General features: G+C 33.9%; 1 protein-coding gene, 1 non-coding gene and 1 pseudogene across 2 annotated transcripts; all 3 read left to right on the forward strand.

The window, feature by feature from the left end:
• The first annotated feature begins 4,475 nt into the window (after window positions 1-4,475).
• On the forward strand, window positions 4,476-9,859 carry LOC147929873 (uncharacterized; annotated as a pseudogene).
• A 3,616-nt stretch (window positions 9,860-13,475) lies between these two features.
• Window positions 13,476-15,845, forward strand: LOC104737226 (methylsterol monooxygenase 1-1). Its single transcript, XM_087480093.1, has 5 exons — window positions 13,476-14,112; window positions 14,226-14,548; window positions 15,038-15,185; window positions 15,282-15,314; window positions 15,404-15,845. The coding sequence occupies exons 1-5, from the start codon at window positions 13,777-13,779 to the stop codon at window positions 15,458-15,460; spliced, it is 897 nt and encodes a 298-aa protein (XP_087336219.1). The 5' UTR covers window positions 13,476-13,776; the 3' UTR covers window positions 15,461-15,845.
• Window positions 15,846-15,919: 74 nt separating this feature from the next.
• On the forward strand, window positions 15,920-15,992 carry TRNAK-CUU (transfer RNA lysine (anticodon CUU)). The gene has a single exon. It is a non-coding gene; the product is annotated as a tRNA-Lys (tRNA).
• The last annotated feature ends 2 nt before the right edge of the window (window positions 15,993-15,994 follow it).

The following is a 15,994-nucleotide window of genomic DNA, read 5'->3' on the forward strand; positions in this document are numbered from 1 at the left end:
CAGAAGATGGTATTAATGTCAAAGTCTAAGGTTTGTTGATAACGAGTTGATTCATTGTATGAAGTTGAATATCAAATGGAGCTGTAAAGGGAGACTCTTCGATTTACTCCCATATGCTAGTTGTTGTTGTTGCTATGTTATGTCGTGGTTGCAGGCAACACTTAGAGGTGTTTGATATTCACTGAAGATGTGATCAGGAGCTTGATGGGTTATGATTAAGGGAGAGTTCAACTCAGTCAACAAGGGAGAGATTTATTTGCGTGTTGACCGAGATTGAAGTTGCTTGAAATTGATGTGCCAAAAGGAACAATAACATGATTTGTAGAGGTTGTAGATCATCAACATTTGCTAGTCCTACAATTCAGTCAACAAGGGAGAGATTGAAGATGCATTGTGTTGACAGAATTGTAAGACTGACAACAAGGCGTAATGGAGCAACTAGTGAAACAGATAAGAGAAGATCAATGACAGAATCCTCTTAAGGTAATGAAGATGCCAAAGTCTTAGTTACAACATGAAAGCTTAAGTTCTATAACTCAATAACAAAGGGAGAGATTGAAGATATATTGGTGTTGTTACTGGTTATACAACACAAGAGAGATGATCAAGAAGCAATGAGTAAACCTGATACAACTAAGAGAACAAACACATATTCAGTGAATGTTGCAGTGAACAAGTCTGATACACACACATGTTCAGACACAGAAGCAGTGATCAAGCTGGAGCATGTGTAACCAGCTACAGACATAGACGCAATGATTCCTCATGAATAGAATCAGAGAACACTAGCACAGCCAAGACAGCTCAAGGTGAAGTCACATGTCATGAAGTGACATGCTGAATCTTGGAGTCTTATTGTGAAGATCCAAGAAGTGAGAACTCAGCCAATCTTATTTATTCTCATAAGAACAAGTCATCCATTAGCAGCTGAGCAAACCTCAAAGCACAACAGAGCAGAAAGGAGGTAGCAGCTGCATAATACAACAGAGCAGAAACATGTTTTAGCAGCTGAGTTTACTTGAAGTGCAACACAGAAGAAAACAGAATAGACAACTTGGAGTGACTGTCTAGTACAACAATGCTGAAAACAGAGCAGTCATTGTGTAGTGCAACATAGCGGAAAAGCTTCAAGTTGCAGCAAACAGTGGAGTGGCTGTGTCAGAGAAGCATGCTTGTGTCAGGTGCGACAGGAACAAAGGCATGGGTCAAGTCGACAGAAAGAGAACAAGCTTTTACCCAAAAGATAATAGGAAGAATCTTGTGGAACCTAGGGTTTGTGGAGAACTCTAAGAGGTATAAAAGGAAGAGGTGGTAGCAAGAAAAAGCTTGCGCACCCTAGAACTAAAATTGAGAGAAACACACATGTTGTGTGTGGTGTCGTCCCACCAGCAAGATAGAGAATCTGATGGTGGTTTTTGTAGAGGTTCACACTCGTCGGAAAAGACAAAGAGTGGTGGTTCCTTTAGTTCATGTAGATTAGAGTGGTAGGCACAAGTGTGTGCTAGATACCATTGGCAAATGTGACTTTTGCGTTCTAATTCTAGTGAATGATTCTGGATTTGGTCCCGGGGATGTAGGTTATTTGAACCTCGTTAACAAATGTCTTGTGTCGTCTCTTCACTATCTTTTCATCTCTATTAAGCATCGCACATACAGATCTATTATACAAGTCTGTAGATCTAGCACGTATCTCATTATTTTACATGTAAAGACTAAAACCCCTTTTATATTATAAACGAAATAAACCTTTAAACTATATATATTAGTGCCATTATATTGTTATAAATCCTTTTTGTGTCATCTCTATCCTTTCTTGCTGTACATTATTAAATAGATTGTGTATACTGATCTAGTCTCTCTATGTATACCTTGTGATGGAATAAGAAAAGCAATGGTATTATGTGTTTTTAACTTTTAGGATGTAGTTTGATCTGAAAGTAAAAAATGTTTCAACCAAAAAAACTTGTCGATCGATTCCATGATGTTGAATTGTTGATGATAATGGTGAATTATCTGTTGAAACAAATAAATAATATGTTGATGATAAAGAGTGAGTAGTGAACAGTTGCGTAAGAGTCCTTCCTATCACACTTGATGATGCACTCTCATCTCGCGTGCTTCTTTCCTTTCCACTTTAACCATAGAATAATTAAAATTTCATACTTCGTTTGATATTTTAATTTTATTAATGACTTTCAGAAAATTCTGTACTTTTTCGTCCTTTCTTTTTGTTAATAGTTATTTTGTTACGCTGATAAATGGTTTTATTCACATAAAGTAAATCTGAACACATAAAATTGTACTAGAACTTAGTAGTAAACAAGACACAAATTAAACCCAAGTCATATACGTAGTGTTTTGCCAAAAAAGAAAAAAGAAAAAAGCCATATATGTAGTGAAGAGTTAATAAAGTTGGACTAAACCTTAACATATACCTTAGTAAGGAGTGTCCATACTGTATCTGTATGGATCATGCATAACCAAATCTGCAATGACGTCAAAGTGCATTGAAATCTGAGAGACCGGACTGCGAAGGATAACATCGTTTATATATGGAATTATGAATCGTGAGGCACAAAAGCCATTGTCGAATGATAGACTTCTCACTGATAGTTTTGAATATGCATCAGCATCATGTTATTAAGAAATATTTTATCTAATAACAGTTAAATAGACCATCTAAAAAAAGGAGAAATCAAAGAAGATATGGTTCCACAATTAATCATTTATGTGCTTAATTTTCAGTATCAATATTTACTTTACCTATCATGAGATATGTGTTCTAAGCCGCTGCTCATCCCATTTGGTGTGAGCAGTGAGACTAATGGGAGACGACATGGAGAGATCGCTTAAAACGTTGACCAGCTCATTAAGCTTATTGATCGAACCGTCCGCAATAGATTATGCTCGCTAAAGGAATCAAGATTTCTAACATCGAGAAGCTAGTTTGGTGTTTTCGTTTTATATCTGCAATTTCAACTGCTTTAAATATTCATCTTTCGATCTATAGATGCATATACTGTAAACAAAGTTTTTTGGATAGAATAAAATTTTTCCTTAAGAACTAGCTAGGGTTCACGTAATAGTAACACATTATCATGTTTTTAAAAATACACAAATTAAATAATCCATTATACACACTTCAAATTGATTTTTTTGTTTCTTTTTTGTGTAGAGCATATGCATCAGCATGACAGCATCACTTATTTAATTATCCCTATAATATAAAACATTACAACATTCGAAATCCCATCCATATATGTGTAAGCTATTGTTAATTAAACGACGATCGGATCAAACAGTTGAGTCGAGAAACGGACCGGTGGTATAAAAAACGATTGCTACGAGGTTCGTGATGACGACGTTGGTCAGATGAATCGAGGCTCTGAGTACAGCGTCCGGTGGATAGATTTCGCATGTGCCAGCCGGAAGATTAACTACGACACCGCAAATATCGGGGCGAAACAAAACAGCTTGTAAGGCGTTTAGCACGAAGGTAAACGTACCGTTCAGATTGGTCACTGTTTGAGCAAGGGGTGTGCTTGATCCGGCACATACTAAGAGTACTGTGGCATTCGAGACAGGCGGTGCGTTTTGATTTCCGGTAAGGCTGCATGTCACGTCACCACGGATGTTGACTTCACCAATATTGAGGCCGGGGAGTGATAAGCTCTCGGATAAGGAAGAGAGTGACGCCACGATAAGTATGATAAGGAGAAAAATATTTGATTTTGCCATCTTTGATTTTTGGTTTTATTCAATAGTAGTATGATTTAAAGGTGTTGTGTGTGGCAAATAAAGCATTAAGAGACGGTATTTATAATCGGATTAATCATAAGCTGCATCTCGTATTAATTTCAAAGTCTTTATTTTCTTGCCATTTGAAAAAACGTTTGTATTAATTATTAAACACGTACGTAAAAACACACACAATGTTGTTACGGGTTGCATTTACTTTTATAATTTTTAACATCTCTTTTTTTTTTAAAAAGCATGCTCTACTTTTTTTTAGTACGTATTTCACTTTATATAAATAATAAATGTCATATATATACAACAAAAATAGTAGAAAATCCTGTGCGGAACTGTTATACATGAAACTTATTATACCTACTTTAGTTTTACCATAGATCACAAGCAATATGAATATTTATATATTGTTATATAAGAAAAGTAATTTTTTTTTAGGTTAATGTATTTTGTGTTTATTGCTTGCACGAAGGGATGATTGAACTGCATTAAAAAGGCGTAAGAAATGAAATGGAAGATGTGTTAGTTTAATTCAGCTTTGGTTTGCTAATTCACGCAAAAATTTAAGGATAGTCCTTGTTTTTATTCTTTTCTTGGCAACGTTTCTCCTTTTGGCTGGTTAAGCAATTCTTTTGTAATTTGTTACAAATTTATTCACTTCTAATGATAATTACATGATTTTTTTTTTAAAGCATGAATGATGGTGTAGTACAGTAGTATCAGTAATGGTTAGAAAGCTATCTTTGGTTTTGATTAGACGATGAAAATTAGTCATCTTCAAACGCATACGCAAAATAGAACAAAAATTAAAATAATATGGTATGGTCATTATTGTAGCACGGGGATGCCATTAGATACACCATCCCGTCTCAAAATGTTTCAGAGACGGAAACAGCTTGGAAACGCCATAAAAACGTTTCTCAGACGTTTCAAACTACTAGGGATGGCTGGTCATTGTTAGGTACAGGATAGATGTGATGTGGATGTTTCCGAGACAATTCTTGCAAAACTTAGTGTATCTGATATCTAAAAATGTTGCAAACTTCTTTCCTGAGTTTGTAGCAAGTTATGTTCTATAATAACCTAAATGGTTTTGTCAGAAAACCTTAATCTTCTATGGAGGCTGAACAAAAATCCTAATCAAAATGTTGAAGATGATGAATTATAGGTATATGTTTATTGAAATATCCATGTTGTCCCTATATCTATAAAATTTTATTTTGCCGTTTCCCATCCCCGTACATGTAACCATTTCTACTTTCCAGTCCCGTACCCGTTTCACATCTACTCTCATACTACCAGATAGTCCATACTATCTTTTCATTCTTATCCCTTTACTACTCTGCTCTTTGATAGTGTGGCTATCAATCAAATAGTCCATGGACAACGGAGCTGAAAAGTTTCACATTTCTAACATTTGCTCTCAATATTACTTACTAACTAGGTTACTAGAGTTATACAATAATTTTTATGGGCTCTTTTTAGCCCAAATAAAATTCGATTAACACTACAATAAACTCTCTGATTTGGTATATTTTGAGGAATAAAAATATTAAAAAATTAAAAGCTAACGTATGTAATAGGTCAATGATGTATCATCGCATCGCATGAGCAATTTGAAAGAATCTTGTTGTTATTGCACTTACATTTAAATAGTAAGCATTTGCATTTACGCCAACTGAAAACATAAAATTGAACTTTGTTTTCATAAACATTAGTATAAAGTTATATATATATACTCCGGTAAAGTTTTCTTCAAAATTAGTTTTTCTTTTTCTTCAAAGAATAACAGTGCAAATGTAGACTTTTCTTCGTGTTGTTATAATGTCAATATATACTTTACCTTTTCCTTTAATTTTAATCATGTATAGTTATGTGAATCGGGGATAAAGGAGAGGTGAAATGGAATAGTGACACGCCAATGATTTGAAAGCGTCGAATCATATCATAGTTCATTGGTCTACCAACATTGATATTTGTTAAATTCAAATCATTAAATATAGATATAGTTCTGATTGTCTTTTTTGTCTCGAAAATAGTATTTGCAAACCATCGAAGAATATCTATGTACATTAACATATAACAGTTTATCCTCGTCGATAAAATGATTTTCTGTTAATTTTAACAAAAAAACTTTAATATAATAAAGAAACAAATGTTAAAAAAAACTAAAATGATTATAGAACACACATTATATCATTTTTCAAAAATGCCCATTCTGATTTCCTGTACAATATATACATATAGATATATATTGTACAATATAGTTTATTTCTTACATTCATCATAGAAAAGTTTAATTTTCTTGATCTAGTTCTAAACAAAATGAACTAGAAACATTTTTAAAAGTGTAAGATCTTTAATTTTCTCCATGTCATTATTTTAAAATTAAGATGGGATGTTTTTGTTGTTAAATGTTAGGAACATCTCTCTTTTTTTACATTATCAGAAGACTTGTAATTATGAGTAGAGTAAAACTGTTGTTTTTAAACCAAAGAAATTATAGTTTTGCATGCGTATAATAGAGAATGTTTCTAGCCGCAAAGATAAATATGGACTATTACGTTAATCAACAACACTTTTAGACCGATTAATGATTTGCTTGGTTTGGGTTCAAATTGCAAATAAGCGTGACGACAAATTAATCATTAGAAGGTAATCTACATCAAACTTAATACTTGATAAAAACTGAATACTACTATCATCATGGATGTTACAACTTGTTTAACAAAAATAATACTACTATCTTTAAAAACTTAACAATTGTTAAGCTTTGATACCACTTATAAGCTATGATACCACTTATAAGCTCTGATATCACTTGTAAGTGTTTTCATCCGATTAGTCTAACTCTGTATGAGTGCGGAAACAAGAACTAATCAACACCAGAATTTAACGAGTTTCCCTTCAAACTGGAGAGTACGTCTCGTGCAAGGACCGACCCTTGCAAATATCCACTAAAGAAATCCAAGTATAAGTTTCATAACAATTCTCTCTTGTCTCGCAATCTAACACTCTTTGTTTCTCTCTTATAGGTACCCGACAGAAACACGACCCTGAAGCTTATTCACCTATGCTTCTAGTGTAAGAACAACCCAGAGAACAAGAACAAGAAGAATAAGAAACCTATCTAACCCGAAGCCCTTACAGACAATAGATTACCAAGAGGCTCTATAAACTCTCTCTCTCTAACTTGTCTCTCCCTTGCTTCTATGTTGGTGATTCTTCTATCTCTCCCTTCCATTGTGAACCCTTGCCTCTCTTTATATATAACCTTGAAGCCGCCTTATTCCAATTAGGTTTAGGGTTTCCAACTCCTTCTCCTTTTTGGAAACTTGCCTTTCTTCCTTGTAAAGAAACACAAACCAACCAACTTGGTTCTGGTCCACATCCGAAAGTCCTTCATGGCCCAAACTCGGCCCTGTAACAGCGACAGCCCAGTTCATAACCTGAACTGGTCTTCTGAACCTGATGACAATAATCCGCAACAATTTTAAAATGGGGAGAGAATTAACTAAAAACTTCATGATAAATTAGCCGAAAATGCTTAATTATAAGAATGTAGTCTACTCAAATCCCAATAAAAAACAAAACATAATAAGATCGTCAATTATTCTACATTGACTAGCTACATCTCTTGATAATGATTGATATGTTTGTCCTCGTCAATTATTCTAATGAATGGAAAGTAAATATTTTGGGCCAAAGAAAACATGATTACGTTTTAAAAGCTAAAAATTTAGTGGAGAGAAACAATCAATAGTTCTTCTTTCTTTCTTTTTTTGTTTATAATCCAGAGAGAAAATAAGAACGATCAAAAATTTCGGTGAAAATGGTTATTATTACTGTAAAAAAAACACTAAGATATGCATTGAACTTCAACTTCGGATGTATCTAGAAATTTGTGTTCATTTCGTTTTGTCCTAATCTTGAGTTTCGTGTCCTTCTTCAAATAGAACAATGTTACTTTTTGTTTTACCACCTTTTGCAAATCAAGTTATACAGTACTTTATAATTTTACTCAATGTGATCATCCTTTTTTCCTAACTAAAATATAACTTTGTGAAGAAAAAAACTAACTTTGTATTTTATTTTAGAGAAAATTACTAGTTTGACCTAAATGGAGCAGTTAATTGATAGATTAGCTCATAAAATTTGATGGTTAGTTGGGTTATTTTCATACTTAAAATACCATTTTATGCTTTGTTAGGAAAAAAAAAGTCAATATTACTTTTGGTTAAAAATTCTTGTAATTTCGTTTTTTTTTTGCTTTTTATAATAAAAGTCTGCCAAACAAGTAATGGCAGATTATTTTGCAAGAGGCAGATTTTTTGTTCATGGCAAATTTTTTTTGGCAGACTTATTTTGGATGGCAGATTAATTTGAAAAGTTTGATGACAGATTTGTTTTTTACGGAAGATTTATTTGAAGTATGTAACGACATATTTTCTTTGAACAGCAGATTTTTTGAACGCGACAGACTTATTTATAAAGTCATGACTGATTTTCATTATTTTAGACAATTTTTTAGGAATTTTGTGGCAGATTTTTTATTTATTGTTGTAACAGTTTTTTTTCCTTAAAAAATCTGTCACATTGCGATAGATTTATAAACGAAAAAATAATTACTAGTTTGACATCTAGTGGTAACAGATTTTTTTATAGTTATGACTGATTTTTGGATTGAAGAAAAAATCTGTTGTTTTGATAACAGATTTTCTAAAGTCTTTTTAAAATTTATATATTGACCTACATTCACACTATACGTTGTGCCAGATTTTCTTATGTTATGACAGTTTTATTTTTTTCCTAATATAAAATATGCTTCTTAATAACATATTTATTATATATGAATAGTTGACATATATGGTAAGAATCTAGGGTTTACCTTATTCTTTCGTGTTTCTCTCGTGCCTCCCCCAGTATCGACTCCAATTTTTTTTCTCTTCTGGATTCATCTTATTTTTCCATAGATTCCTTCTTCTTTCTCTCCAATGTGGCTTTAATCATGCTTTCTTTCCTTCTGGGCTTCATAATCGACTTCTCTATTATTTTCCTTTTAGGTTCGTTTTTTTCATCGCTTCTTTCACGTTTTAGAGTGCATTTGATCGTTACACAACAAAGAGAATATGAAGTAGGTGATTCTCGTTTGTGGTAATTGGATCTTCGACAACAACAAATGGTTGTTTGTTGTCGATAATGAAAGGGGTTCACGAATTCTAGAATGTAATGATCAAAGCAGTTTTGATGAATACATTGGAATGGTATATGAGGGTTACAGACTGGATAACAAGGTATTTGATGTTGTGTTGAGTTACAAGATCTCGAAGAGGTTATTGCAAGATTTACCAGCTGATACACCACCAATTATTATTGATAATTCTCGTCAGTTGCACACTTTTCTGGGACAATTGAAAAGGGATACAGGTCGTCTTTGTGTTGAAGTGAAGAAGAAAATACGGACTGATTCAAATCACACAGGTAAGAAACGAGGAAGAGATGAAAACGATTTGGTTGGAGAAGAGTATCTTGATTTGGCCAGCGAAGCAAAACATGAACATATCGATGAAGATGAAATTAGGTTTGATTATTGTGATGATTTTGATATAACAGATTCTGATGATGAGAATTTTACCCTGTATGGAATTCCACCAGAAGAAGAGGATCATAAATTGCCAATGAAAAAAAGGAGTTCATCTTTTTTTTATTGAAGAAAATAAAGAACCAGTTGATGTCTCAAAGGTAGACTTGTCTTCTGTGAATTTGGCTGTTGGGCAAATGTATGATACAAAGGAGCACCTAGAAACACGATTGAAGATACTAACCTTGGTACAAAGGTTTGATTTTTATGTTTACAAATCGAGAGCAACATTATTGATTGTCAAGTGTTTCGTTAAAGGATGCAAGTTGAGGGTAAGAGCTGCAACATTAAGTCACTTTCCAAAGTTTGAGGTGCGTGTGTTTATTTCAGCACATACATGTTCAATAACAGAGCGCTCTATGCGTGCCCGCCAAGCAGATCATTATATTCTAGGAGATTTGTACAAAGATTTTGTTGGTGGAGTTGGTCCCAAGGTACTGCCAATGCATGTTGCTGAAGTGTGAATAAACGTTTTCAAATCAAGGTAAAATTATTCCTTCCAGTTCTATTTAGCATTATACCGTTTATTTAGTTTCACAACGATTTAAAATAATATTGTTCTTGATAGATGGATTATTGGAAGGCATATCGAACGCTAAGGCATGCTCGCGAGTTGGTCAGGGGTAGTCCAGAGAGTGGTTATGAGCAGCTTCCTACTTATTTGTATATGATAAAATGGGCAAATCATGGAACTTTTACATCTAAAGAAAATATAAAGAAAATCTAATTGGCCTATCATCGATCAAAGACCAAACCTCATGAATGTTGTTGATTCTTAGCTGATGTGTGAGTAGATAATGAATTCTCTGCCCAGCCCATGTGTATTCCAATTCAGCAAACTTTATAAACACTCCAAGAGATGATTCTTTCAGTTTATCCCACACATCCACCCCTAATCCTTCTCTCAAAATTCCAATTTTCGACACAAAATAAGTGTGGTTCATGCTCCTAGGTTGGAGAGGCGATTTCCCTTCTTCATAAAGTAGAGGAGGATATTTGATGATATTGCTTGAAGATGTCATTCCTAAAGATACAAAAAAAGAATCAAATGATAGGAAAATGTAGCAAACAAGATGATAAATACTAAATTTTGAAACCATCAATGAAACAAATCTCTCATTTAGGTAACACAAAATTGTTAGATACTTCTAATCCAAAAACAAAAAACAAATCTCTCATTTATAGAAATCAAAGAGAAACTAATGAACACAACAGTTAAGATAAAGCTAAATCATTCGCAAGTTGGCAGTTTTTATTCTGTAAACACCACAAAGTACAATGCATCGTTCACCATGTGAGTTCTTATTATATATTACTGATGAAAAAAAAACAGAAAAGAACAACATCCCAAATAAAAAAAGCCCAGAAATTAATTAAACCTGAAAATCAGAAGCTGGAGGAATTCTCAACTTGGTTTCCTTTAAATTGTGCTTGGAACCGAAGATCTGAATCATCATAAATACAATAGAGAACTTAAACAGTAGATAAAAACAGATATGATGAATGAAACAGTGTGAGGGGGAGGAGGGAGAGAATTGAAAAGATACCGCCGCTTGAGTTTGGAGATGAAAGAAAGACGTGGAAGAAGGAGAAGGATCACGGAGAGAGACAAGTGTTTGGCAATGGCTGCCATGAAAGAAGTCATAGAGAATCCGGTAAGCAATATCTCAAAATTGAACAAATCGACACACACAATGATAATTATATACTTTTATCTTCACACAGATATGCATAGACACAAGAACCATTCAGAGACTAGAAAATGCTTCTACTTATCGTTTACAATAATCAAGAATTGGCATAACACAATAGTGCCCAGAAGCACAATTCCTATCTAATTAGCAAAGACGTTCGCTGGTTTACAATTTTAAAAAAGTATCAAACATATATGAATAATATACAATTGACGAACAGAGAGATTGGTGCAGGATTAATCTACAATTTTCAATTGTACTAAATCACTATGACCAAACTAATTAAACTATAATTTAACAAAGGGAAAAACCTGAAAATTACGTCATCTAATTTTTTTTTGGCTGTTTAATTCCTCTAGTTATTAAATTTTCCAAAAATACCTGGTTTAATTTCCGTTGTCTTTAAAAACCTTCATTTTATTAATAACGGTAGATTCATACTTACGACATAACGAATGTTAACTCTAATAACGGAAATGTTAACCAAGGTTAAACTATAACCCCACGTGGTTAATTAGAGGTAACTAAAGACACTGTTGCCCTCTTCTTTTCCTCCCAAATCGATTTCGAGTTGTTTTAGAACCCTAAAAATTCAGAAAATCATATTTGGTTTGAGAGAATGGTGAGTCAAAGAAATGTGAAATAGAAGGTTAACACTGAAGCTTCTAGCACCCTCTAACACCTCATACTTGTTCTCACCACTTTTGAGGACTGAGCAAAACTTGGCTTACTTGCGGTTTGCATCAAGGATCGACATAATATTAGAGGGAAACCTCTTATCACATTTCTTTGTCTTATCAGCCAATTTAGCTATATGCCTCATGGATTTTCTCTCAAACCAAATTAGACTCACCATTCTCTCAAACCAAATTTGATTTTCTGAATTTTTTAGGGTTCTAAAATAACTCAAAATCGATTTGGGGAAAAAGAAGAGGGCAATAGTGTCTTTAACTCCCTCTAATTAATCGCGTGGGGTTATAGTTTAACCTTTGTAAACATTTCCGTCATTAGAGTTAACAGTCGTTATGGCGTAAGTATGGATCTACCGTTATTAATAAAATGAAAGGTTTTTAAAGACAACGGAAATTAAACCAGGTATTTTTTTGGGAATTTAATAACTGGAGGAATTAAACGGTCAAAAAAGAATTAGATGGCGTATTTTTCGGGGGTTTTCCCATTTAACAAATTGTAAAGTGCTAATAAATCATTAAGGGGAAGGGAGGACATGTGATTTCGTCTGAGTTTTTTGGAGAAATTAAGCCAAAAAAGACAACAAAAAGGAAAGCTTTTATACCTCAAAGGGTGTAACAATGGCGAGGGCTTCAAGAACACTGGCGCCAAATCCGAAAATCAATCACCACCGAAGCCACTAGGGTTCTTATTTTGCCGCCAGAACAGTGAACCATCGGTGATGACACTTCTTATTCGCCGGCGGAAGATGACGACAGATCGGGTTTTTTTCCTGGACTGTAAAACCTTCTTTGCCGGCGGAAGAAACAAAGTTGATGAGGGAAAAACGATTGTCGGGTTTTTTTGTTGTGTTTTGATATAACATTTTTTGTTTTTATTTTATCACTTTCTTAATTTAATTTTAATTGGGCTTTTGGTAATTTAAACATAAAATTGTGTCATTCTAGTTTTCTCCTCAGAGAGGGTGTAGCAATTTTTTCCAAAATTGTGTCAATCGGATCTATTTTCACTTTATTTTATACAAATGGAACAATTCTAGAATTTCAGAAAAATTATTCTCAAAAGTTTTTGATTTTTTTTTTTTGAAAAAGATAGTGAGTTAAGTGCTTTGAACAAATAAACTACAAAACAATGGATATTCCTTTGTTTACTTTTTATAGATTTATACACCTCCTTTTTAAATCATTATCATGCCTTCAATTTTTCCCGATTTAACCATAGTAAAATAGGATAAATTTGCTAACATAAAATAAAAACGGTGATAAAAACAGTCAAATAATTTACTATTTCCTACAATAGCGTATTACTATTTAGAAATATAATTTTGTTATATATATATATTATTTTAAATATTATTTATGAAAATCACATCCGAAAAATAATCTATTTCGTAGTATAGATTTCGTACTTGGAAAATATTCAACAAAATATATTTTTCAAACTTCTCAATGCAAACATAACATTTAGCACGAAAAGAAAAAGTATCAAATGTTAAAATTATATATGTCCACATACAGTACATATATAGTTTAACTAAAAGTATATGTGGCATTTTATTAAATAATATTTCCTCTGTCTCGTAAAGATTGATGTTTTGAGATATTTTTTTTGTTCCACAAAGATTGATGTTTTAGAAACTTCTAGAAATAATCATTGAAAATATTTAAAATATTTAATTGTTATTAGTTTAAAATTAAATAATATCTCTTTAATTAAAAGAAAAAAATTATTTAAATTAAATAATTATTGTTTTTTTATAATGTGGAAAAACGTCTAAATATCAATCTTTACCATAAAGGAAGTAATATTTATTATATATAAATAAATACAGATCACTGCAGCCACGTCTTCCTTCTTCATGTCCAAAAACATCGGCCAGCTTACACAAACAAACACAAAAACAAAACACTCTCGATCTCTCGATCTCTCCTCTTCTAAAATCTTCAGATCTTCACCTCGTAACCCAAATCCTCGCCGGAGAGAGACACACACTCACTCACCATGATACCTTACGCCACAGTCGAAGAAGCATCCGTCGCACTCGGACGAAACCTCACTCGTCTCGAAACGCTCTGGTTCGATTACTCCGCCACGAAATCAGACTACTACCTCTACTGCCACAACATATTGTTCTTGTTCGTAGTCTTCTCCCTCGTCCCTCTCCCTCTCGTCTTCGTCGAATTGGCTCGATCCGCTTCCGGCTGGTTCAATCGTTACAAGATCCAGCCTAAGGTTAATTACTCTTTCTCCGATATGTTCAAATGTTACAAAGACGTCATGACCATGTTCATCCTCGTCGTTGGTCCTTTACAACTCGCCTCTTACCCTTCGATTCAGGTTAATTTCACAATCAAACACATTTGATTTGACAAATTTTGGTATCTCATTGCCTAATTCGAAGGAATGATTCAAATCTGATTTGGATTTGGGTTTTTGATGTGTGGAAACAGATGATTGAGGTACGATCTGGGCTACCGTTACCAACGATATCAGAGATGTTGGCACAGTTAGGAGTGTACTTTTTGATTGAAGACTACACTAACTACTGGGTGCATAGGTTTTTTCATAGTAAATGGGGATATGAAAAGATACATCATGTACATCATGAGTACACTGCTCCAATTGGGTATGCTGCACCTTATGCACATTGGGCTGAAGTGTTGCTTCTTGGTATCCCTACGTTTTTGGGACCAGCTATTGCTCCTGGTCACATGATTACTTTTTGGTTGTGGATTGCTTTAAGACAAATTGAAGCTATTGAGACTCACAGTGGGTAAGGACTAAAGGCAGGCGTGGTTTTGATAGGAATCAAAATAACAACTCCTTTTTGCTTTACAGTTTTATTATAGCCTTTTTCTTTATTATTTATACACTAGTTAGTCTATGTTATATTATTATATTAAGAGCTCAAGGTGTGTGTAGATCCAATAGTGGCTCACCTTTTTACAACTGGGGTTAAGTTAGGTATTAGGTTTACTTTTTAGGCTTTTTTGAAGCTATTGGGGTTCGCTTTTGGAACTGGTTAAGCTACCTTTTGATGAACAATTGATAGGCTCATTTTTACTCTAACTAATTTAGGAGTAACACAAAACATCTAATAGGGCAAAGAGGGAACTAGGCTCCCCCTTAGTGTTCTGTTATTTTTTTTACTTTACACTCCTGTGAGAATGATTGCTTGTTTGAAATTTGGAAATGTATCTCGATTGACCATAAAAGATGATGTTACTAAAAGCTTTACATATTTCACTTTGTTCTATGGCAGATATGATTTTCCATGGAGTCCAACAAAGTACATTCCTTTCTATGGTGGCGCTGAGTACCACGATTATCATCACTACGTTGGAGGACAAAGCCAAAGTAACTTTGCTTCAGTTTTCACTTATTGTGATTACATATATGGAACTGACAAGGTAAGTGTTCATCAAAAGTTTTAATCAAAATTCACTAATTGATTTCTACCAATTCAGACTGAATATATATATTTCAATATTTGTTTCCTGGATCAGGGCTATCGATTCCAAAAGAAGCTTCTTGAGCAGGTAAAAACTCTTGTCTATGGATGTCACTTGTTCCTTTGCTAAGACCTCTAAAATGATTCTATTTAACCGTGATTTTTATGTTATTATAGATCAAGGAGTCGTCCAAGAAGAGCAACAAGCATAACAGAGGAATCAAATCCGATTAGTAAAAAAACCGGGGAAGAAGATTTAAACCGGTAAAAGAAAACGCCATAAACCACCTACTTCAAGTTACGTAGAGTGTGAGCTTCACGAAAAGAAAAAAGGGGGGGGGGGGGGGGGGGGGGTAGTTTGAATTTTCGGGTGTGTCTTATGTCATCAGAGTTGTTACTAACTACCTAAGTTTTTTTTCTAAGTACACATGAAAAATGCTCTGCTTCCGACATGTGGGGCATCGATGTATCAAGTGTGGTCGGGACTGGGTTTTTGCTCTTTCTGCCATTTTATTAATATTGTTTCGTCGTCTTAAAGAGGAAAGAAGATGTCATCAAAGCTAGCCATGTTTCCTTTGTTTTTTTTTCATATTACCTCTGTAAGAGAACCTTGTTCGCATTTCTCTATCTTCCTTTACAACCTAGGTTAATAGTATAATATAGCTACGCATATCTCACTCAGTAAAACAACAAGCCCGTCTAGCTCAGTTGGTAGAGCGCAAGGCTCTTAACCTTGTGGTCGTGGGTTCGAGCCCCACGGTGGGCGAA

Source organism: Camelina sativa, chromosome 13 (genome assembly GCF_030686135.1).
Source record: "Camelina sativa cultivar CO46 ecotype springtype chromosome 13, ASM3068613v1".
NCBI classification, from domain to species: Eukaryota; Viridiplantae; Streptophyta; class Magnoliopsida; order Brassicales; family Brassicaceae; genus Camelina; species Camelina sativa.